Source organism: Garra rufa, chromosome 5, assembly GCF_049309525.1.
Source record: "Garra rufa chromosome 5, GarRuf1.0, whole genome shotgun sequence".
Taxonomy (NCBI): domain Eukaryota; kingdom Metazoa; phylum Chordata; class Actinopteri; order Cypriniformes; family Cyprinidae; genus Garra; species Garra rufa.
Genome location: NC_133365.1, coordinates 27,276,398 through 27,301,589, shown reverse-complemented (window position 1 = coordinate 27,301,589; position 25,192 = coordinate 27,276,398). Strand labels below are relative to the sequence as shown.

The 25,192-nt window shown below is 37.5% G+C and overlaps 2 protein-coding genes across 4 annotated transcripts; both read right to left on the bottom strand.

The window, feature by feature from the left end:
* Positions 1-1,608: 1,608 nt before the first annotated feature.
* slc12a9 (solute carrier family 12 member 9) lies at positions 1,609-16,000 on the bottom strand. 2 transcript variants are annotated; one of them, XM_073839697.1, is made up of 14 exons: positions 15,450-16,000; positions 12,263-12,476; positions 11,128-11,262; positions 10,881-11,018; positions 10,474-10,776; positions 10,053-10,160; positions 9,779-9,890; positions 8,615-8,772; positions 7,250-7,332; positions 7,029-7,153; positions 6,716-6,908; positions 6,464-6,638; positions 5,053-5,199; positions 1,609-3,866 (listed from the first exon to the last, which is right to left on the bottom strand). In XM_073839697.1, exons 2-14 carry the CDS (start codon positions 12,456-12,458, stop codon positions 3,052-3,054), a joined length of 2,688 nt encoding a protein of 895 aa, XP_073695798.1. In that variant the 5' UTR covers positions 12,459-12,476; positions 15,450-16,000; the 3' UTR covers positions 1,609-3,051. The 2 variants fall into 2 exon arrangements, with proteins under 2 accessions (XP_073695798.1, XP_073695799.1); XM_073839698.1 differs by having other exon boundaries at positions 12,263-12,461.
* A 606-nt stretch (positions 16,001-16,606) lies between these two features.
* On the bottom strand, positions 16,607-20,966 carry LOC141335557 (uncharacterized). 2 transcript variants are annotated; one of them, XM_073841059.1, is made up of 2 exons: positions 20,086-20,966; positions 16,607-18,647 (listed from the first exon to the last, which is right to left on the bottom strand). In XM_073841059.1, the coding sequence occupies exons 1-2, from the start codon at positions 20,741-20,743 to the stop codon at positions 17,902-17,904; spliced, it is 1,404 nt and encodes a 467-aa protein (XP_073697160.1). In that variant the 5' UTR covers positions 20,744-20,966; the 3' UTR covers positions 16,607-17,901. The 2 variants fall into 2 exon arrangements, with proteins under 2 accessions (XP_073697160.1, XP_073697161.1); XM_073841060.1 differs by having other exon boundaries at positions 20,095-20,966.
* Between the last annotated feature and the right edge of the window lie 4,226 nt (positions 20,967-25,192).

Sequence of the window (25,192 nt, the reverse complement as noted above, 5' to 3'; positions counted from 1 at the left end):
AGACAGACTGGATGATGAGATCAGATCTCTGTGTGGAGCACTGGCTGTTGTCTCACTGGATTATTACAATTGATGGCAAAATGTATGTTTGAAAATCTAAACTGATATTTCCTACTGACATGCTACAGCAAAAGATGACCATAGCTGGTGAAAATACAAGTGTTCTAATCATTTTGGCCACCACTGTATGTCACTTACGATCATAGAAAGAAAAAAAGATATCTTGCTGACCCTGAACATTTCAACAGGACAGTATATACAACAAATAACCTTTACTTTGTATAATATTATCCAAAGAAATCGAGCAAGCACAATAGTCAACACTGATATAGAGTTATGCTGTAATTTTTTACCCTTGCTTTGTGTTGAATGAATCAGCTTTTTTTTTTTTTTTTTTTTTTTTTTTTGAGAAATGCGACATGCCAATTGTAATGCTTACAGGTCTAGTTGCAATAATTAAAGAAGTTGACTTCCAGAACAAGAATTTACAGATCATTTATTTACCCCTTGTCATTTCTTAAGTCGTAAAGAAATTGTTTTTGAGAAAAACATTTCAGGACTTTGGTGCCCCCTAGTTTGAACTTCCAAAATGCAGCTTCAAGGGCTCTAAATGATCCCAGCCAAGAAAAATAGGTTTCATCTAGCAAAATGATCGGTTATTTAAAAAAATATATATATTGACAGTTTATATACTTTTACCTCTTACCTTACCTTTTACCTTTATTACTTTAACCTCAAATGCTCATCTTGTCTAGCTCTGCATGAACTCTGTGCATTCCAGTTCAAGACAGAGTATTTAAAAAAAAACTCCCATCTCATTTTCTCCAACTTCAAAATCATCCTACATCGCTGCAGAAGTACCAAACCAGTGTTTACAAAGTGAACATGCAAAGAAAAAAAAAAAAAAAAAAAAAGATAAGCGATGTAGGATGATTTTGAGGTTGGGGAAGAAAATTAGATGGGAGTTTTTCGACATACTCTTAACTGTCTTAAACTGGAATACACAGAGTACACGCAGAGCTAGAAAAGACGAGCATTTGAGGTTAAAAAGTATATAAATTGTCATTTTTTTTTTTTTTTTGAAAAATAATTCCTCAGCTGGGATCGTTTAGAACCCTTTGAAGCTGCAATTAAACTGCATTTTGGAAGTTCAAACTTGGGAGAGAAATCCTTAAATGTTTTCCTCAAAAAACAATTCTTTATAACTGAAGAAAGAAAGACATGAACATCCTGGCTGACAAGGGGGGTGAGTAAATTCTGTAAATTTCTGTTCTGAAAGTGAACTTCTCCTTTAACTGCATCATATAAATGACTAGATACTATAGCTTTCTATATATATATATGAGCTTTTAATGTAGTTTTTAAATACGGAGTGACAGTAGATTTTACCTCCCTATGCCAGCTGTTCTGTCTGAAATGTAAAAAATACCCATAGGGTAGCACTGAAGAACATCAGTCACTTAATAATCACTAGTTTTATACTATTAGCTATGACTCTTAGATTAATAATCTATTTATTGCTTTTCCATAATGTGATGTAAAGACACTCATTCTAGACTGAAGAAACAACATAATTTCAACATAAAGAAAGAGGCAATGAAGAACAAATAAGACTGAAATATTTTGTTTAATCACAAAGTCTTCTGTTTACAGACTTGACATTCTGTCATATGATTGGGCTATTGTATATAGTGCAGAGGAACCGCAGTACATCCTAACTGTACTTCCTGATTAACTAAATTGCTAATAATGCACCTTAATGATTTCTGATGTCAAACTTCTAAATACTGCAGATTATATGAAAACTGGATTGTAAAGTAATTTTTGCATACTCAAAGCACTGTTAAAATTTTTTATATATATATAATAAAATGTACAGAATGGAATTACGTGTACACATCTATTATTCAGCATAAGACTCCTAGTACTACAGATATGATGAAGGACTGACATTCCTGGGCTTCGGCATTGTGTTTTTGTTAATGCATAACAACACGCGCAAATGTGCAAAGTATTCAAGTATTATTTTAGCCAGTATCCCTTTTCAGTTCACAAAGACCAGGTGAAGACAGCCCTAACCAATCAGACATTTATGAGCTCCCAGTCAGCATAACCAAAGCACAAAATGGCGAGAAACACAAAAAATCAACAGGATGTAAAAACAACAGGAGGTAATGCAAATGGTCAGGGGAATTTCTTGAGGCCCACAATATGAAATAAAGATTCATTAACAGGTGCACAAGAAGACCGGTTCTGTGCCTTCTCACAAGCACACACACACACACACACACACACACACACACACACACACACACACACAAATGTAATAATAACAATAATAAATAACATGTTGATATAATTGGCCAAATGACAGTAAATACACTACGGATGCACAAATTCAATGTAAGAGCTCAATTCGGAAAGCTGAGAGCAGCAGTTCTGCCATATGACACCAAAAAACAATGACACAAACCCACAAGGGCTCCTCACAAGCTCTAACTGGGTCACAACGTGTTCAAAGGGTCTGTTTCACACCAAGAAAAAGCAGAAATTATTAACAAAATTCTCCAACAGTGCATTACAATAACAAAAAACAAACACAAGTGAGTAAACGGACTCACTTTGCCCTATTACTGTGCCAACTGTAACCATATCTCATTTAAGGCAAACTGTTTCTATCATTATTAGTCAACATTATTTTCCCTGCACAAACACATAAACATGGATCACAGGATATGCAAGCACTCCCTTTTCAGCAACACTAAACTTAATGAGAACAAACGGAGGTGCACAAATAGCACAAAAGCAACTGTGCACTACATCATGATTCGGCAGTATTCACCCATAAACCCAAAACACAGCTGTTTCCACCAACAACACAAAGTCTATCCACCTGTTTTTAAATAACATCTTTACCAAGAGCAGTTTATGATGTTTGGTCCTCAAAATCACCCGCCATTTGAGAATATTAGGAATCAAATACACTTGTATTTCACTCGCTAACATTTCAGATGTTCCCCTCTATCACACAAATACATTTTGGTTAGTTTCTCAGAGCTCAGTGCATGTTACTGGTGTGACCCCGTGGATCAAGAGAGTCGGGCCCAGGTCTCGCGTCAGCATGTCCAACTGCGTCAGGTACTGCTGTGACAGCTCCGAACTGGAGGGAGGATGGGGCAAATACAGGAAGCGGACTGCCGCCGTTGAGCTGTGTTCTCTCAGCAGGGCATTTACGCCACACAGGAAGTCTTCCGACACTTTTTGACCATCTGAGATTGGCCCTCTAAACAAGCGTGCCACGTTATCCCACGCCACAATCTTAATAGCGGCACGAATCCTCAGCTTTCCCAGCAAATCCCTAAATTGCTCCTCTTTGGCCAGCCAACCCTGGTCTCCCGATTCGGACTCCACGCAAACAAAAATACGTAACCTCACACGGCGCCACCTGTTGGCCATGTTTAAGACACACGCCATCTGAAGCATGAAAAGACTGGACACGTCTGCGTAACTGGCACTGCCTGGGGACAGTAGGTTTGTCGGCCACACGTCAATGGTGTCCACGTTGTCATTTCCCCTTATGCCTTTGCTCTCAGGCGGCAGCTGGAAAAAGTAGCGGCCTAAACAAACGTTCTTGCCCATTTTTATGGCATCACGGATGATGCTCACATATTCCTCGGGCTGAAGAGCGCGAGGGCTCTCGGCATGGCGCACCGGTTGAAAATGAGCCTGTAAGGATGGGAGGTCCACCCCGAAATTATCACCCTCACCCCTATCACCCTCGCAAAAGACAGGGTCCTGCAGGAAGTAGTCCTCTGGATAGCAGTTGTCATAGAAGCCCAAGACCAGAGTGTTGGGCTTCATGCCTCCTGGAAAAGAAGAGAACTGGTTCAAAGGAGTCATATGTTTGTGTGTCAGACTACACTACCAGTCAAAAGTTTTTGAACAGTAAGATTTTAAATGTTTTTTTTAAAGAAGTCTGCTCACCAAGCTTGCATTTATTTGATCCAAAGTACAGCAAAAACAATACAATTTGGAAATATTTTTTATTTTTTTTATGAATGCATTTTAAAATGTAATTTATTCCTGTAATCAAAGCTAAATTTTCAGCATCATTACTCAAAAATCATTCTAATATGCTGATCTGCTGTTCAATAAACACTTCATTATTATTATGAGTATATTTTTTTCAGGATTCTTTGATGAATAGAAGATCCAAAGATCAGCATTTATCTGAAGTAAAAAAGCTTTTGTGTAACATTATACACTAAACCATTCAAAAGCTTGGAGTCAGTATAATTTTTTTGGGAAAGTATAGAAATTAATACCTTTATTTATCAAGGATGCTTTAAATTGATCAAAAGACATTTGCAATGTTACAAAAGATTTTTATTTCAGATAAATTCTGTTCTTCTGAACCTTCTATTCATCAAAGAAACATGAAAAACAATGCTACTCAGCTGTTTTCAACATAATAATAATAAATGTTTTTTGAGCAGCAAATCTGAATATTAGAATTATTTCTGAAGGATCATGTGACTGAAGTAATGATGCTAAAAATTCAGCTTTGACATCACAGGAATAAACTACATTTTAAAATATATTCAAATAGAAAACAGTCATTCTAAATAGTACAAATATTTCAAAACTGTTTTTTCTGTACTTTGAGTCAAATAAATGCAGGTTTTGTGAACAGAAGAGACTTCTTTAAAAAACATTAAAAATCTTACTGTTCACAAACTTTTGACTGGTAGTGTACACTTGTGCTTTATTTTTTTTATTTACTAAAAAGAACCACACATGAGAGTCATTTATTTGTGAATTGGACTATACTAGTCACATTGTTGGAGTTGGAGAATGAGCCTATTTCCAAAAAAAGTGGAGTGTTCCTTTAAGAGACATGAGTGACTTTTAACATTGTGGAGCAGATGCCATCTATGAGTATTTACTGTTTTTTTCACTAGATATGTACAACAACAATGAAGATGAATCTAATCTAATTTATGCTTCCTGACGCCATACAGCATAAGATAACGTGATAAGGAAATGTCTCACCTAGTCCAGTGATGCGGAGCAGATGCTGAGTGCCCTGCCTGACAGACGGAGAGAGAGTCAGATCCACGAAGGCCTTTACACCCAATTTATCCACCAGACTCAACCAGAAATTATACTGCGGCTGCACCGGGTCTGCTGGCAACACATCTGTGAGAAAGAGTCCAGAGAGATTTGTTTTTTTGCCCCTTTCTAATCTGACATCCAGTGTACAAAAACATGAACTCACACCAGGAAAACTGTTTAGTAATCTTAAAGGTACAGTTCACTCAGAAATGGCAATTCTGTCGTGATATAGATATTCATTATTAAAAAGACATTCTGAGAAATATCTCTTTTTTTTTTTGTCTATACAATGGCTATGTTTCCATCACCCTGTTTTTATGTGCATTTTATCGCATCAGAAACGAGTGATGGAACTGCCAAATTTAAAAAAAAATCCCTTAATTCTCAAAAATATTGTTATGCTTGCTTGAGGTGGTTTTTGACTTGTGCAAAAAAGGATTAATGCGAATAATGGGAGATGGAAACATTTGCTGAATAAATTCCTCCATGCGCATCAAAAAAAAAATCTTGTTGCACAGCATCTGAAATGTTTTTATGGTCATTTTAAAATACCCAAACAAAGACTATCATCAAAGTATTTCTGTATAATTGCCTCCCAAAACTGTCTTACATGACTGCGTTCCTTAACAGCAGGCATCCGCCTCCGAAAGCAATGACCGCACTTATGGTTTTGTCTCCACTCCACATTTAGTGCCACTTTATCAGGAAGTGACCATTTTGTTCTCTGACTTGTTGGATGGAAACTGCGATCATTCGCAAATGTATTTTAATTTTGCGCATGAGTTAAATTCGCAACTTTAGATGGAAATCAAGCTAATGAAAGCCAATGGTTCTAAAATGGTTTGGTTCTGCAACAGCAAATGTCAAACAAGTTCGAAATGACGTGAGGGTGAGTGAGTAAACATTTTTTGTATACTATACCTTTAAGTTCATGAACTCTTTAAAAAAAAAATAGCAAGTCATCCATGGAGGTGGATTAAGCTTGAGTTAAAACTCAATTTGATTCAAGTTAACAGATTACAATGGAATGAGAAACACATTAGCTGAAACAGAAATCATCATCAGGTCTAATGGTGGATTTGCTCAAATATAAAAAGAATAGATTATCTTAAACCAGATTTTTTAGACAGCTATTCATTGTCATTGGTGGTTTGATTTCCACTCTGTGATAAACAATGACCCACTTTACATGCACTTATAAAACAGTTTAGTGTTCTGGAACATCAAGTAAACACGAACACAGCTTTTCCGTAACAAAAACCCAGAGAACATATTATTATATGCCTTGTGAAACTTGGGTTCTATCATACAATTGCTCCCCAACCCTAACATACTCCCTTCATCCTACCCAGATCTCCGATCTGCACATGCCCAAGAACAAACAGCCCTCCTTTCTTCAGCTGGTTGACAAAGCAGATAAGCTGACAGGAGGAGCGTGGGTTCGCCACCATCAGTAAGACCTGAGGCCGCCAGAACTTTACATGATCCTTACGGGAGTCTAACATCAGAAGGTACTTCCTCACCTGAAAGAAGCACAGAAAGACCATCTCTGGATTTAAAGTTCAGTGCATTCCCATGTGTTTTGTGTGTGTGTAGGTACCTGATGGAAGATAAGCGCTTGGCTGATGTAGCCCCAGCTGCTGGTGGGAGAGCGGTAGTGCAGGAACAGTAGGAGGAGCAGCAGCAGTACAATACTGGCCGAGGAATACACTGGGTTTATTACAAACATCATTACCACACAGCTTATAATACCCAACAGACATGTGTGCCAGGAGAAAAACTGAAATGTTGGCCTAGAAGGATGGGAGAAAAATTTTTGAGTAAATTGATATTTTATTTAGCAAGGATGCTTTAAATTGAAAAAAAAAAAAAGATCTTATAAAATGTGCACACAAACAAATTTCGAACAGTACCTGAAGTTTGGAGCAGAGGCCCATTCCAGAGCCAGACAAGCCAAATCAACCGCCGCATATGCCAACAGGTAAAAAACTGTCACAATACCAGCAATCACATTTAGCTGTCCTGCAAACAGTGTACACTACAACACACACAAATACAATCTTAACAGACATACTCTTTATATCATGTGTCACAAAAATAACATCCAAAGACACACGCACACAGCTCCTTATACCTGCACCAGACCCCAGGTGTAGAGAACAGACACCCACGGGTTCCCAGAGCTGGAGGTGACTGCAGCCGGAGCCAGAGGCAGACCTGAAACCAGATCACAGCACAGATCAACAAAACCTTGACACACTCTAACAGAGCAGTACCATCATGTCACTCCAGGATAAGATTACACCATCATATCATAACAATCAAGTCAAAACCAACAATGTAACTTAGTAACTGGGTCAGCAGGAGCATTTAAAATCATAAAAGTGGCATTTTCTCCTCATGATCAAAGTATAATCAAGAAAATAAATCCTACACACAGAGCTAAGCTGTGGTCAAAATGCTACATGGTGTGAAACTTTGGTTTTATGGCTCTTGTATGTCATCATGCTGTGAAAAGCCAGATATATGAACACGCTTTAATAAAGCTTTGCTCAACCAGACAGAAGAGATAAAATCTCTGCTGGGGTAATGTCATTTTATTGTTTCCTGTTTAAATGCAGTAGCAACCATGCAAAAATTATTTCCACTGGTACATTATAAGCATTATAACCTAATTTTAATCAGGCTACTGACCTATCACTACAATAAATTGTATAACATTAAACATTATAAAGATTTTGAACATCAAAAATGAAGATTTTGTCATTAATTACTCACCCTCATGTCGGTCCAAACCTGTAAGATATTTTAGATGAAATCTGAAAGCTTTCTGACCCTAAATGGACAGCAATGGAACTACCACATTCAAGGCCTAGAAAGGTAGTAAGGAAATTGTAAAAAAAAAAAAAAAAAACTAATTTTATGAAGCTACAAGAATACTTTTAGTCTGGAAAGAAAAAATAACAACTTTATTTAACAATTTCTTCTCTTCCATGTCAGTCAATGCACATTCACAAGAGTATTCTCGTAGCTTCATAAAATTAAGGTTGAACCACTGATGTAGTTGCTGTCTATGCAGGGTCAGAAAGCTCTAATGTGTGGTCTGATAATGAACGAAGGTCTCAAAAGATCAGCTTCTTTAGTTCTGATTATGACTTGTCAGTTGACTGATTTGAGTAGAAAATGTTTAGAGGAAATGTGTTATAATTCTTCTAGTTAAAACGTATTTTTTTTAACCTTTTCACAGAGATATATGTGCTCTCACACCATATAACAGCCTATAAATATTGACACAAAAGTTATACTCTAAACTATTCACTAAGCATATTTTTCCTTAGAAACTCTGAATACTGCTTTCCAAGTACTGCCCACTAATGTTTTTCCATAACACTTCTTGTGGAGATCTCAACTGCCCTAACATAAATAAACATCTCAGTATCAGTTTCCAGCCTGAAATATGTCCCTTAATCAGACCAAACGTACATAAACGCACACTAACCAAAAAGCTGGTCCAGAGCAAGAGCGTGGAGGATTCGAGAAGCTCCTATCATGGAGCACATAGCAGCTGAGAGAGATGCACAGTACACCCCAATCGTCACGAATGGAGGCCACACGTTCACACGCTGAAACACTGCGTAATCATTGATTAACAACAACCTGAGAGAGAGAGAGAGAGGGAGAGGGAGAGAGAGAGAGAGAGAGAGAGAGAGAGAGAGAGAGAGGGAGAGGGAGAGAGAGAGAGAGAGAGAGAGACCAATAAATGACAGAAGGAAAAAGGTGGAGATACAGTTGAAGTCAAAGGTTTACATACACCTTGCAGAATCTGCAAAATAATAATTGTAATAATTGTTTTACCTAAATAAGAGGGCTAAGACAAAATGCATGTTATTTTTTTTATTTAGTACTGACCTGAATATATAGTCCACAAGAGAAAATAATAGTTGAATTTATAAAAATGACCATTCAAAAGTTTGCATACACTTGATTCTTAATACTGTTTTTACCTGAATGATCCACAGCTGTGTGTGTGTGTTTTTTTTTTTTGTTAAGGACAACTGAGGGACTTATATGCAACTATTAGAAAGGGTTCAAACACTCACTGATGCTTCAGAAGGAAACATGATGCATTAAGAGCTGGGGGTGAAAACTTTTTGATTTGAAGATCAGGGTAAAATAAACTTATTTTGTCTTCTGGGAAACATGCAAGTATGTTCTATAGCTTCTGAAGGGCAGTACGAAATGAAAAAAAAAAATATGATGTTTAGGCAAAATAATCAAAATATACACATCTTCATTCTGGAACATCAGTGAAAGTTTGAACCTTCTGTAATAGTTGCATATGCGTCCCTCAGTTGTCCTCAGTGTGAAAAGATGGATCTCAAAATAATAGAGTCATTGTTGGAAATGGTTCACATACATAAAAATGCTAAAAAAAAAACATTTCTGAGACCTGAAGGACTTTTTTGAAGAACAGTGGGCAGTTGAACTGTTCAGGACAAACAAGGGACTCATGAACAACTATCACCAAACAAAAAAACAAAACAAAAACACACCTGTGCCAGGTGTATGTAAACTTTTGACTTCAACTGTAAATGAGAGGGAGAACAAAGCGTTGTTTAAACACATTGCAAATTGCCATGTGGCTAAGTGTCATAAATGGCACCTGTCGCAGGTAGAGCTCAGGAGCAGGTAGAGAAGCACATAGACAGTGAACGTGTATGACACCGCCATGATGGTCCCTTTAGGTATTGACTCACTGGGGTTCTTCAGCTCACCTGAGAAAGTGAGACAAATCAAATGACATGTTTATGACTCTCTTCCATTATAAAAGTGTTATCAATATTGTAAAAGTCAACACAAATATATTGGCAACTAAAAAGAGGATGCAAATAAAGGAAGTGTGTGTGTGAATGGTGTCTGTGGTTGTCTGGTTTTACCCGACATGTTGGCTCCTGCCATGATGCCTGTGCAGCTGGTGAACATCACAGCAAATACAGTGGCAAAAGACATCATGGTGTTGGTACTGTAGTCCAGAGAGTACCGTGCTACACGAGGAGACATATGGATAAAATTCATGCCAGTGCAATTATATAAATGATAAATTATCTATGTATGTATGTATGTATGTATGTATGTGTAGAGATCTATAGATAGATACAATTTTCAAATTTTCTCTTTTTCTTTTAAAAATGTCATTACTTCACTGCCCAATATACCTTTTTCCCACTAACACACAAGACGACTTTAATCAGTTTGATTTCCCTTTTCACGTATATTGAAATATAACTGCTAAATGGTCTCAGTGATCATTATCAAAACTATCACTATCATTACTGCGTGAACAATCATCTTACTCACGTCCAAGGTTGTTTTTTAACGTAGTGCCGTTGAAGCCTGTGTAGCTAGGGTTGACAGTGACGGTGTGGTTGTTGCCATATGTGTGTGTGATGTTGAAGTGCTGTGGGCTGACTATCATGGGGCTGATGATGATAGAGATCAGTGACACCGTCACCACCAGCAGAATGATAAAAGAGGCTTTGGCGTAGATATGAGCACCAACCAGACACACCACCAGACACAGCAACAGCACAAGAGAGGAGTACAACACAGTGTACCAGTAGCCCTGCGGCAACACACGCAGCCCTTGTGACACAGCAGAGCCTGTAGAGAGAAGAAAACAGATGCTTCAATATAAAAACTCAAGTCATATGCGTTGAATTGCTTCAAAGACTGTTTAGTACAGTGCGTTTCGATGCACTGCTCACCTGGATCCTTCCCAAAGATGTCCAGTATGGCCTCCACCAGACCAAGTACATAAACGCCGCACGCACATACCTTCGCTAAGTAAAACATCAGGCCGATACTGCCTCCAAACTCTGGTCCCAGAGAACGACTGATCATGACTAAGACTAAAGAGTTAAAGGTCAACAACAATATTTAGACAACAGATTCACATATCATTGAGTCTGCATTTCTTGTGCTCTGTATGATGGAAAAATTAGTAAAGGATACAGTAGGCCCCGCCACCTTCCACCGCTCCATTCGTTGAAATAGCACATATAGACAGGATTGTCAACGAGATGATGAAGTAGGCAACAAACAGCATGAGGAGACCATGGAGGAGACCAGCATGACCCACAACAAAACCTGAAAAATAGACATATGCTGTATTAGAATAATTTATGCACAAAAAGACATAGGCACGAGGGGAGAGACAGTTAAGGTCAACAGTTTACATACACCTAGCAGAATCTGCCAAATGTTAATTATTTTACCAAAATAAGAGGGATCATACAAAATGCATGTGATTTTTTATTTAGTATTGACCTGAATAAGATGAATACGTTTACATATAGTCCACAAGAGAAAAAAGTTTACATATGCTTGATTCTTAACACTGTGTTGTTACATAAATGATCCACTGAACCATCCTGAATGATAGTTATTCAGCATTTTTTTGTATTTAAACCTTTTCCAACAATGACTGTATGATTTCAAAAATCCATATTTTCACACTGAGGGACTCATATGCAACTATTACAGAAGGTTCAAACACTCACTGATGCTCCAGAAGGAAAATAGATGCTTTAAGAGCCAGGGGTGTAAACATTTGAACAAAATGAAGATTTCTACCATTTTGTCTAAATATCATACTTTTTTTCCCCATTTAGGTCATTCTGAAGCATCAGTGAGCATTTGAACCTTCTGTAATAGTTGCATATGAGTCCCTCGGTTGTCCTCAAAATCATACAGTCATTGTTGGAATGGGTTCAAATACACAAAAATGCTGAAAAAACAGAGAATTTGTGGGACCTAAAGGATTGTTGTGAAGAACAGTATTAAGAAATCAAGTGTATGTCAATTTTTGAACGGGGTAATTTTTATAAATTCAACTATTATTTTCTCTTGTGGACTATATGTAAACATCTTTTATGTGAAATATCTTATTCAGGTCAGCAATAAATAAAAAACAACATGCATTTTGTATGATCTCTTCTATTTTGGACAAATAATTAACATTTTGCAGATTCTGCAAGGTGTATGTAAACTTTTGACCTCAATTGTATATTGTGATACTTGGCCATAGTGAAAATGTTTAATAAAGTCTCTGGTCATCAGCTTCTGTCTTTTCCCATCTCGCACTCACCTGTGCGAAGAAAGAGCACAATACTGAACATGGAGAGGATGGTGGGCACCATGACACCGAAGAAGGTGTTGAGTTTACGGGGGGTTGATTTGGGGGATCCTTCTCCTGTCACTGCTGATCCACCCCTGGAATCTTCAGCATCACCCATCATGCTGTACACCCCGTGAACAAGAAGAGGGGAGTGCTCGTTTGCCATGGTCTGAAAAACAGGAACCTACAATAAGAAAGCTTTTTAGCGTTTCCTGTTCAGTACAAACAGACAAAATTAGACAATACATTTGTTAAACATCTGTCATAATTTTGAGGTAATGAAATAAGCTAATATTATTACTACTCATACACTTTTTTTTTTTTTAGAAATGTTACTTTCATTTCTCTAGGACACAATTGTTCAAAGGTGACAGTAAAAACTTCTACATTATTACAAAATATTTCTGTTTCAAATAAATGCTGTTCTTTTGAACTTTCTATGCATCAAAGAATCCTGAGGCAAATTTTTAAAGAGATCATGAGGTGCCACATGCACTTTTACAAGCTGTTTGAACTGAAATGTGTGTTGGGAGTGTGTGTACACAACCACCCTAGAATGACAAAGATCCACCCAGTAGTTTTCTTTTAATTAAGTAAAATAATTTGCCTCTTCTCATATCGAGCCGTTCTCAGATGCCTGTCGTTGTGGTGTAACACCGACAGAAGCCGCTCCTGCGATAGTTGATAGACAGCAGTGTTTTAGCATAGACCCGCCCAGAGTCAGAAGTAAACTGATGGCACTGAGGGAATGTGGCCGCCGATCTACCTAAATGGGTTCATGTTTACGCGAATGATTTCTCACCATACTGCTTTAAAAACGAGGGTCAGTATAAAGCTTAGCTTTGTAATGCTAGATGGTTTAAAACGGTGTCTGTTAATGATTAAGATTAGGGATGTACCGATATGAATCGGCCGATCATGCTTGCGCGTTTTGTCAGTAAAGCCGGTTCTGTAATCAGCGGTAAATGCCATCAGGTGCGTGATTTCACGTTGAGCCGTATATACTACACACAGCCGTTGTTTACCGACGAGCTGCGCAAATCAATGTTCATTATCAGTGTGAATGTGCGCAGCTCGTCAGTGAACAACGGCTGTGTGTAGTATATACGGCTCAACGTGAAATCATGCACCTGATGGCATTTACCGCTGATTACAGAACCGGCTTTACTGACAAAACGCGCAAGTGATCGGCCGATACAGATCGGTGCATCCCTAATTAAGATGTCATGTACAATTCATTTAAATCGTTTTGGATCAGTTATAACTGCATTAAGAATGGTAACGTTAACGCAATACCTGCAAAAGTGTTTACAGCCCGCAACAGCATATGAGTAAACACCATAACACTCACATTTATGTATTTCAATATTAGGACGGGGTAAGTTATGTTAACCAATCACTTTTTTGCTCTTGTTCAGTCAGCTATACCTCAGTAAAACACATCGCGTTCGTATATCTCTCAGTACTCTACCCTGTCAGTACATACAAAGATAAATCAAAGTGACATTAAGTTTACGAACCATTCAGACACGTCCAGTATAAGCCGTAATTGTCGAACTTCTTTGCGGGTGTCATCTTGTTTCGGTTCCAACTCCGGTTTTTAAATTAAATTTTAAATGGATGGGGTTGTGCAGTGTCTTCAAAGCCCCCCCAGTGCCATTTTCCCCCAAACTATACAACTATACCCTCAACTGTTGTCTAGGCAACACCCGTGTGCTATGTAATGACACGCCCTACAGAACTGAGGTGCGGGGTGAGCAGAGTTTCATATAATTTAAAGGGCCAGGTACTGATATCGCTTGCTGAGAACAGAGGCATTTTTTACCAGGTAAAATGAGTGTTTTTTTACACTACCATAGAGAATTCTTAATCAAAGTATATTACAAACTTTTCATTAGGACCCTAAAGCATCATATTAACTTGTGGAAAATGGGCATCCGATGACCCCTTTAACACAAAACAACTTTTAATATTGCGAAATGTTTCTTGAGATTTATGCATAATCTGAAAGCTGATCTATGCTTATCTATTGTTATGATAGGACAATATTTGGCCGAGATACAATTATTTGAAAATCTGGAATCTGAGGGTGCCAAAAAATCAAAATATTGAGAAAATCACCTTTAAAGTTGTCAAAATGAAGGTCTTAGCAATGCATATTACGAATCAAAAATTAAGTTTTGATATATTTACAGTAGGAAATTTACATAATATCTTCATGGAACATGATTTTAACTTAATAACCTAATGATTTTTGGCATAAAAGAAAAATCTATAATTTTGACCAATGCAATGTATTTTTGGCTATTGCTACAAATATACTTTTGGTCCAGGGTCACAAATCAGTATAGCCATCAGTTTTGCAATCTCAGAAATAAATTACATATTAATATATATTAATCATTTTTTTTTTTATTGTAATAATATTTCACAATATTACTGTATGTTTAATCAAATAAATGCAGCCTTGGTAAGCAAAAGAAAGTTCTTTCAAAAATACAGAAATTTTGGTAGTGTAGTGTTTTTCTTGTTGTAATTTAATAATTATTTTTAAAAAGTCAAAAAAAGTTAAATTAAAATGATAAAAAGCAGTCACTCTTTTAATGTCAAGTTCATTATAACCGAATTATTTATTTATACAGAGTTTGATGCTTTCAAAAACATCTAGTCGATGAATTTAGAGGTTTAACTGGTCACCATAAGTGTTAGTATTTAATATTTATTTCCATGGCTTTTATCAGGTCTGTAAATTACAAATTTAGTCGACATTTCCATGACCATAGAAACCCTGATACTGCAAGACCTTGAATGTGTCACTGAACGCTTTTTGAACCGCGTTTTTAAAACAAATGCTGCATCTTTCTAGTAGCGGAAATGCATGACCATGTAAACAATCCGAAGTACGCCGTTAAAGCGCGACTGTTACGGTTCAATAAGTAAATATAATAACGTGACTATTAAAATATCCCGCTGATAAAATAACATCCGAGTAGTTGTTTGAATAAACTAGCAGACATCAATGCCAGAAAAGGCAGGTGGCATGTTTAGATGAGACCACCTTCTTAAGCAGTCAGTCACGGATGCTTGGGCGTGTAAGGTTATAAAGACATATAACGGCGAAGTACAGTAAGGAGATGGAGAAGCAAACATGACCTACCTGTCCTTATGAACAACGGCGGCGACGCCAATCTAAAAGCGGGATGTAACTTCCGCTTTTAGGAAGAAACTGCACAAACCACAAGGAAACCAAACTACTCGTTTTGACAGTGTGGATGCAGGATGTCCTGAAACCGATATGTTTCATCAGAGCACCATGTCGAGTTGGTTTCGTTTCTTTAAAGAATCGCAGGTAGAAAGTTTGCGTCTGGAGCCTCAGATCTCGTGATCAAACCCCCGGGGACATGACGGATGATGAAGAGTGCGCCGTCGTGACCTGTGTGGACCTAACTATGAACAACAGACAGGAAGACCTAATGAAAACATAAATCTATTACGTAACGGTCCATTGAGAAGTAATGATCACGCACTGTCTCATACTGCAGCAGGGCTGGACTGTACAGCCTCAATTTGTTTAAAAAAAAAGTCACGGGGCAGAGGAGGCGCCCATGTGACTTCACAAAGAGGACGGCTGAAATATCACAAGTGGGAGAGGATTTTGAGTTCAGCATGAGAGAACCGTGTTGTTTACTATTTAATTCGTTATTTAAACACCTAGATGTTTGACCAGTCAGATATTTTATCAAACCACACATACTCATTTTCTTCACTATGTATTTAAAATGCAAAATTTTAAATTCAGTAGGCTACTACTAAACTATTGAAACGATTCACCCAGTAGTACCAGACTAGTAAAATTGTATGCATTAAAAATATATTTTATCTTAACATGGGTGTGCCCTGGTGAAAAACAAAACAAAACAAAAAAAACAGCTAAAACCACCCTAGGCTGGTTGGCTGGTTTTAGCTGGTCAACTAGCCTGGTTTTAGCTGGTCAGCAGGCTGGTTTTAGTGGGGTTTTGGCCACTTAAAACCACCAGCTAAAACCAGCCTGGGAGACCAGCTAAAACCAGCTACTTCCAGCTTAAACCAGCTAAGACCAGCCAACCAGCCTAGGCTGGTTTTAGCTGTTTTTTTTTTTTCAGCAGGGTGGTCTTTATTTGTCAAGCCATATTTTTAAACTGTGTTGAACTGAAATCTCTGAAGTGATGCGTTTATACAGAGTGAAAAATAATTAGTTTCAGTTCTGATATATGCAGGATGCACATTTTTGTATGATTATAAATGAGTACAATCAATTCTCAAAACCAGAAAATGCCTTATTGTAGAAGTTTAATCATAGCTGGAACCCATTTAAATAGTTTGCACTGTAACACTTGCTTTAAGTTGTTTTTATGCATAAAAACAACCTATGATTATGCTGCACTGGTGATGAGGTATTTTGTACATATGGATTGAATGAAATGTTTGTTTGTGTGTGTAATGGACAAATTGTTCACACAATGAGGCAAATATATATCTTCCAATATACCTCCAAATGTTTTTGGACCAAACTGTTACTGAACAGATTTTATCTGAGGTGTGTTTTGCGCCACAACATATATTCTCATAAAATGCATCTGTCTTCTCTTCACTAGGCCTTTGACTGAATTAGACATGTGCTGATATTTGGTAACACGGTGGATTGCGGTAATGAACGTACAGTATTGTAATCATGCACACTTCAAAATACAGTGAATAATTCTAGGTACTGAGTTTTAGACTGAACATTAGCTTGTTTTCCACCAACCAGTTAAAATGTATGATACAACATGTATGCTGTATAAAAAACAAGTCTGATTTTCACTTTGGTTTGACGTTTTGAAAAAAGCAGCAGACAGGCTGAATGGAAATGCAAATTCACTCTCTGACAGTAGGTGGCACTTATAGAAAAGCACAAATACAGCGGTTACCCCTGTACACAAAGTAGTGCTATGCAAATTTGTGTTTCTGACAAACAGTATTTAAATGTTTTCAAAACAACCATTTAGATTTTGTATTTGATATGGTGTTTATAAAAACAACACCAAATATTAAAGGGATAGTTCACCCAAAAATGAAAATGACCCCATGATTTACTTACCCTTAAGCCATTCTAGGGGTGTATATGACTTTCTTCTTTCAGATGAATACAATCTGAGTTATATTAAAATATGTATAAAGCTTCCCAGCTTTATAATCATAGTATAAGCAGTTTAAGATTTATAGTCCAATAAAAGTGTATCCATCCATCATAAAAACATCACACACTAGAATGCCACTCTTTCGTGAACACATGTACGACAGCAGAAGCTAGATTACAGTTTCTAAAGTTTTAAATATGGATATTTTTCATACAAAAATGCATCGATCCCTTATAGTTGTGCTTTTTTGCACTTTAATCTGTTTGAAACATTTCTTTACTTCATACATTTTGTTGTTTTATTGTATTTTAATGTCCCTGGTTTGAAAAGTTTTTACATTTGTTATTAAGCAGACAAATTTATCGTTTCAACCTGTTTTTGTAACATCATTCAATACCTTATACCAAGCTTCCACAATAACCACGCTTTGAAAATATGCTAGTCACATGCCTAGACTGAATCCAAAGACTGAGTGTTGAGATGGGGCCAGACATAGGAGGGTCCAGCTGGGAGGAGAGGAAAGGTGGGATTGGCCACCGGAGCAAATGTGGGTGAGTGTTTGAGTCTGTGCTTTTTAAGTTGACCGAGTTCTCTGAAGCAGCATCCGCACTCTGCACAGCGGTAGGGTCTTTCTCCTGTGTGAATGCGCTGGTGCTTGTGTAAGCTGTCCAAATGGCGGAAACGTTTCTCGCAGTATCTGCAAGGATATGGGCGCTCTCCTGTGTGTATGCGCTGGTGCGTTTTCAAGCAGTAGAAACGTCTAAACCCCCGGCCACAAATGTTGCAGCGGTGCACTTTATCAGGGCTCTCCATAGTCCTGCTGAACCCAGAGTCACTACTAACAGGTGGCACCAAGGCCAGCAAAGCATCGCCATCACTCTCCCGCATTGAAGGTGAAGAGATTTGGGGTAACTCTTGCATGGAGTTGGATGAAGATGCCACAGCTAGATTTGATGAAGGAGGCTCTAATGTTAGCGAATCAGGATCGTCCTCAATTTTAATGGTGCCCTGTTTGACGTCATCAGAGTCTTCCATCACCTGTATCAGCTCCAGCTCATTAACGTTCCCAGCTGGTGTGCTCATTTCAAACTCAAACTTTGTCATGTCAGATGGGTCCTCTGATGGGTTTGCAGAGGGGCCTGAACTTTCTGGTTCTTCATGTCTCCTCTCAGTGTCTGTTACAGCAGAACCGTTGTCTGTAAAACAAATAAAAGCTCATGTTTATTCACCTTTTTCTTTAACACGGACATTAGCCTATGGGTGAGACATCTGGTTCATTAGCCGCTATAGGCAAGTAACTAGAAGTGCAGTAATGTAAACTAAAACTGTTTGCACTTCAAACCAGTGTGTTCATAATTAAGATAATACGTTACAATTACATGGTAAGACACACCAATTTGCAATATCAAGCAGCAAATCTAGCTGTTTTGTACAGTTAAAAATAGCTGGACCCAATGAGACCAGAAACCAAATCTATAATATTTACAAATGGCCGCATCTACTCTTTTGTGAAGAAAAATGTGGATAGGGAAGAAACTATTAACACACACTAGTTTACAGTCATTTCTTTCAAACTAGCAACTTTGACATGCTCTTAATCCTATAAACCAACTGTATCGCTTTTGATACATGAATTTCAAAAGCCTTCAAATTATCAACATGATCAAAACTTTGCTGAAAACCTGTTGCACACAACCAACTCCTGATTGATAGTTTATACCTCTTTAGCAAGTTACATGTTTTATTTATTTATTTAAAATCACTCTTCAGGTTGTGGTACACACATCTTTCTCATATTTATGACATTTTATGATTTTTAGGAAATAAGAACTAAGAATAACTTCCATATTTACTTTAAGTTTCAACTTCCATGTAGTCGTATTTCAAGATAAACATTTACTGGACTAAAACAACTTTTTACTTTACCCAATTGTCCATACATATTTTTTTTTTCTTTTGAAAAATAATGTTACAACGTATCGGTAACAGATAGGGTAATTTAGTATAGGGACCAATTCTTACTATTAACTAGTTGCTTATTGACATGCTTATTAATAACATATTGGCTGTTCATTAGTACTTATAAAGCATTTATTCTACATGACCATATTCTACATCCCTAATCCTGATGAATAGAAAGATCCAAATATCAGCATTTATCTGAAATAAAAAGCTTTTGTAACATTATACACTATACCATTAAAATGCTTGGAGTCAGTATAGGTTTTTTGGTTTCTGGAAAAGAAATTATAGAAATTAATACTTTTATTTAGCATGGATGCTTTAAATTGATCAAAAGTGATGATAAATACATTTATAATGTTACAAAAGATTTCCATTTACTGTTTCTGCTGTACTTTTAATCAAATAAATGCAGGCTTGGTGAGCAGAAGAGACGTCTATAAAAAAAACCCATTAAAATCGTACTGTTAAACAACTTTTGACTGGTAGTGTATATTCTAAATATATTTATATATATTCCATCTAAATCTTGAATAAACCATTCCATTTTAACGAGATTTTTTTTCTGGCTATTATTTTAGAGTTTACAAGATTAATAAACAACTATTACTTTATGATCATACTTGTTTGGCAGTATTCTACTCGCAAATGGAAAAAATAATAACAATTCACATTTTTCACCCTCATTCGTGATGTAAATTTGACCCTCTGGCTCATCTTCTGGCTTAAAGAGAGCATGACTATTTTCCACAAGAGTTTGTGAGGTCGTCGGGTCACTCGTGAGAGCTGAACTGTTGCCGACTGAGGACCCTCTTGACTTTCTGAGGTTGACACACTCACGAGGCCAGTCTGACTGTACCGTGGGGAGACAGAGGCCAATACTAGGGAGATTTTTAGGACCGTGGATTTTTCCCGGTGAGTTTCTGAAGCTCTTGCGGGAGGAATCTCTGCCCTGCGCCTGTGGTGTGGGACTTCCATCCGCAGCTCGTGAGGGAATCACAAAAAGTGCGTCGTCTGTGTTTGGGCGCACGATATTTGACCCGGGCGGGTTTCTGTTGAGAAGTAAACACTGTTTGATGTTCTTTTCAGCCGCGGTCATGTAGTAGCGCACTGCTTTTAGTTCGCTCTCGGAGAGCTCCAGTCTCTCGCGCAGGGTCTGGTTCTCTCGGTGCGACTCTGCGGCTGCATTACGAGCCGCGGCCAGCTTTATGCCAACAACTCGCGCCGTTTCTTTCAAAACCGTTTCGACAGCGCATCTTACCGCCTGGTCGATAGTAGAGGCGAGTTCGCACTTGAGAAAAGAAACGCTGATGTCCATGCTCAAAGTCATGGTTACGATCCACGGCAGTATTTCACTTAGAGATGTAATGTTGCATACGTGATTGCAGAGCTCAGAAGATGCGGTTTGGGGTTCTGTCTTGGCTAACTGAGAACTAGAATAGAATAGTTTACGGCATCACTAGTGTAGTACTTCGATAATGCTAACTGGTTGCAAAGTTAAAAGAACAAAAACCCCCAAAGTATTTTGCAAATCTTACTCAATCTGTCGCGTTCTGCTGTCGTCACTGTCAGTGTCGAATAATAATGACGTCAGTAGCAGTTTGGGATTTTGAGTTTTCGTTCTGAGCCACTCCTTCTGCGCGTTGTTTATCAGTAGTTGTTTTACATTACATATAGATTAAATAAATTCTGTTAAGTATGCAAATTGATCCATGCAAGAATGAATGTACTTTTTATAGAAATTAAATACAAATGGAATGTAATTGTTATTAAGAGATACTGTGATGTGGTCTCCTTAAGGGGACAGTTTACCCAAAAATGAAAATTCTGTCAATAATTACTCAGCTTCATGCCGTTCTAAATTCATAAGACCTTTGTTCATCTCCAGAACCAAATTAAGATATTTTTGATGAAATCCGAGAGCTTTCTGACCCTGCATAGAGAGAAATGCAACTACCACGTTCAAAGCCCAGAAAGATAGTAAGAACATTGTCAAAATAGGCCATGTGTCTTTAGTGGTTAAATCGTCATTTTACGAAGCTACAAGAATTCTTTTTGTGCAAAAAGAAAACAAAAAAACAACAACAACTTTATTCAGCAATTCTTCTACTCCATGTCACCATCTTCCGCCGTTATTGAGAGTACCATGAGAACAGAATTGTTGAATAAAGTTGTATTTACACACAAACGTATTCTTGTAACGGTTGAACCACTGATGTCACATGGACTGTTTTACCGATGTCTGTACTACATTTTTGGGTCTAGGAACGTTTTAGTTGTGTTGCTGTCTATGCAGAGTCAGAAGTCTCTCGGATTTCATCAAAAATATCTTTGTGTTCCGAAGATGAAAGAAGGTCTTACGAGTTTGGAATGGCATGAGGGTAATTAATGACAGAATTTGTATGTATTTCCACTTTGTAGTTTCCATGAAATGGAATTAAAAAAAAGAGTACATTTGAAATATTTTTTACAACTGCCTGTCCAGAAAGCACGTGCAATCTCTAAAACTTCAAGTCAGGGACAAATATATTGAATAAATTATGAGTATGCACAGGTGTACATTTAAAAACTTGCTTTAAATATAAAACTGCTGTCTTCCTATGACCTTTATACTACTGGACATTGTTTGATTTAAAGTTAAACACACAACAGGGTTAAACATTAGAGGGAGCTTGCAGCAGAACACTAGCCCCCGGTTTCACAGACCAGGCTTAGTCCCAGACTAAAATGTAAATCTGAGCTGTTTCAGCTGAAAGAAACTTGCGAGGACTGATCTTAAAATATATCAGTGGCTTCGTTTTGTCTAAAGATGCATACCAGTAATGTTTTTATTTTTTATAAGGCACATAAAAAAAAATACTTTAATGTCCTAATTATCCTGGTTTAGTCTAAGCCCTGTCTGTGAAACCAGGCCCAGATGAATCACTGCTTCTTCATTCCAGGGATCCGTTCTTCGCACCTCAGTTAAAAGATCTGAGATGACTTGAAAGGCTGTTATCATGAAAATATTAATATGTATTTATTAAAATTTTGATTAAAATATGTCAGATGTGCAAGTTATCAACATAACACCACAGACACAAATAAAAGTGCGACATATGAAATTGTCAGAAATTTAGCTAACTTAACTTAAAATTCATAAGAAAGAATGTACTCATGCACCCCTTAGATCAACCATCACCTGCAATGACCCTTACACATAGGAAATTGTCCAAAAACATTTCCCACTTTTCTTAAGGTGTGACATCCATTGTTGTAACACCACAGACATGAATTTGGGGAACACAACTTTTTTCATAGATTGAACATGTATATGTATTTTTTAAAACAATTGAATAAAATTGTACATGTTAAATAAAATCTATATTCACAATATAACCACTTTATTTGTGTTAAAATGTTATATTATTGCAATTACATTCCATGATTCCTCTCTGAGGTATGGTGGTAACATGCATATTTTGTTACAAAATGCAATCTTGAACTCAATTAAATATGTATTTTTACTATGTAAACAGAAATGCAACTATTAACTGTGCACGAATTGTGTTTACCCTACAGAATACAAGCATGCAAAGATTTTATGATTTATTGGTATTTAAAGTTTATTTCAACTGTTGTAAAGTAGAGGGACATCATTTGCCACAAATGAAGAATGACCCAACTCTGGGATGAGCTTTGAAGAACCAACCAATCCAAGATCATGCCAAATTATCAACAATCAAATCTAGCTAATTGAGTTAGCGATGTACAGACCCCAGTTTTGGTTGGATTAAAGATCAATAAACATAAATTCAAACATCAATAAAATCGTCCTAACTTTTGAGAGAATACCATCCATTTGGTTTATCTTTGTATTTGTTTTTAACTTTTTTTAAACACATTTTTTGATTTATATTGCGGCCTTAGTTCAAATAATGGAAAAATTAGGACAGCAATTGACATGTTGTACGAAAGTGCACTAGCGCACTCTAGAGGTTGGCAAATGGAAACTCTATTTTAGACCCCGGGTTGTTGCACCAAAATCTGGTCGGTCTGACACCAGAATATGGACCCTTCCCATGGTGTCTGTGAATGATCCCACAGGGACATGAGTGTTATAACACTGCACTCCTCACCATCTTCATCTGTCCGTTCATTCTGTTCATCTCATCTGTTGCCAGAAGGGAAGTATGTTTAAAGCTTTTAAATACATCTTTGTGTTTTTAGTGCTTACAGTCAATAAGGTAAATATCTACATCATAGACTGGAGAATATACTATGTGGGACCTACCTAAGTGGCTATGAATATGTGTTGAGGATTAATGCAGAACAGTTCATGTCCATCCAACCACATACAGCTTGCATGTGTCTGTGAAAATGGTGTTGCTGGGCAACCCATCCACAGCTATACTACAGTCCCTTATGGGGAGTAGGGCAGGTGGAATGTACCATTACTACATTTGGTAAGGGGGATGCATGCTGATGCTAAACCAAATTTTGCTGCCCATAATATGTAGGGCAGTCTAAAAGTGCAGAGTTGTAGATATAAATAAAATAATAATAATAAATCACTGTTTTATATTCATTCACAGTAGTATAGCATAGATAATCCAGTCTGTCTTAAATTTTAATACAGGCCAGTCAGCAAGTGCACAGTAGTACAAAGTATAATCTGTCTGCCCCTCCCCTCAACTTGTAATTATGGCAGGTGTAATTAGGAGTGTGTCTCTGGTGGGTGGCATCTTATGCCTCTAGAGAGAAAGTGTGCATTGCATTACTGAGTGCCCTTACAGGGGAATTTTAATTACACCTCTAAGTAATTTGAGAAAGTGTGAGGTCGGTGAACTTATCTGGATAATAATAGGTGCTTATTTTTGAAATGAATGTATCCTATTTTTGTTCTGTGTAATTGGAACAAAAAGGCATACGTGAAAATCTACACATTTTAATAATATATTAATTTATTTTAACCTTTTCTTTTTTTAATATATGGCTAGTTTCTCACACACACACACACACACACACACACACACACACACACACACATGTTGGGTTTACATGTTTTATGGGGACATTCCATAGGCGTAATGGTTTTTATACTGTACAAACCGTACTTTCTATCGCCCTACACCTACCCTACACCTAAACCTAGCCCTCACAGGAGATTGTGCACACTTTTACTTCCTCAAAAAAACTCATTGTGCATGATTTATAAGCCTGTTTCCTCATGGGGACCTAAGAAATGTCCCCACAAGGTCAAAATCTACTGGTATTACTATCCTTGTGGGGACATTTGGTCCCCACAACGTGATGAATACCAGGTACACACACACACACACACACACACACACACACACACACACACACACACACACACACACACACACACACACACACACACACACACACACATGTTGGGTTTACATGTTTTATGGGGACATACCATAGGCGTAATGGTTTTTATACTGTACAAACCGTACTTTCTATCGCCCTACACCTACCCTACACCTAAACCTAGCCCTCACAGGAGATTGTGCACACTTTTACTTCATCAAAAAAACTCATTGTGTATGATTTATAAACATGTTTCCTCATGGGGACCTGAGAAATGTCCCCACAAGGTCAAAATCTACTGGTATTCCTATCCTTGTGGGGACATTTGGTCCCCACAACGTGATGAATACCAGGTACACACACACACACACACACACACACACACACACACACACACACACACACATAGAAAGAGAGAGACAAGTGGAATATTTATTTTATGGCTGGAGCTCGGCTTTCAAAA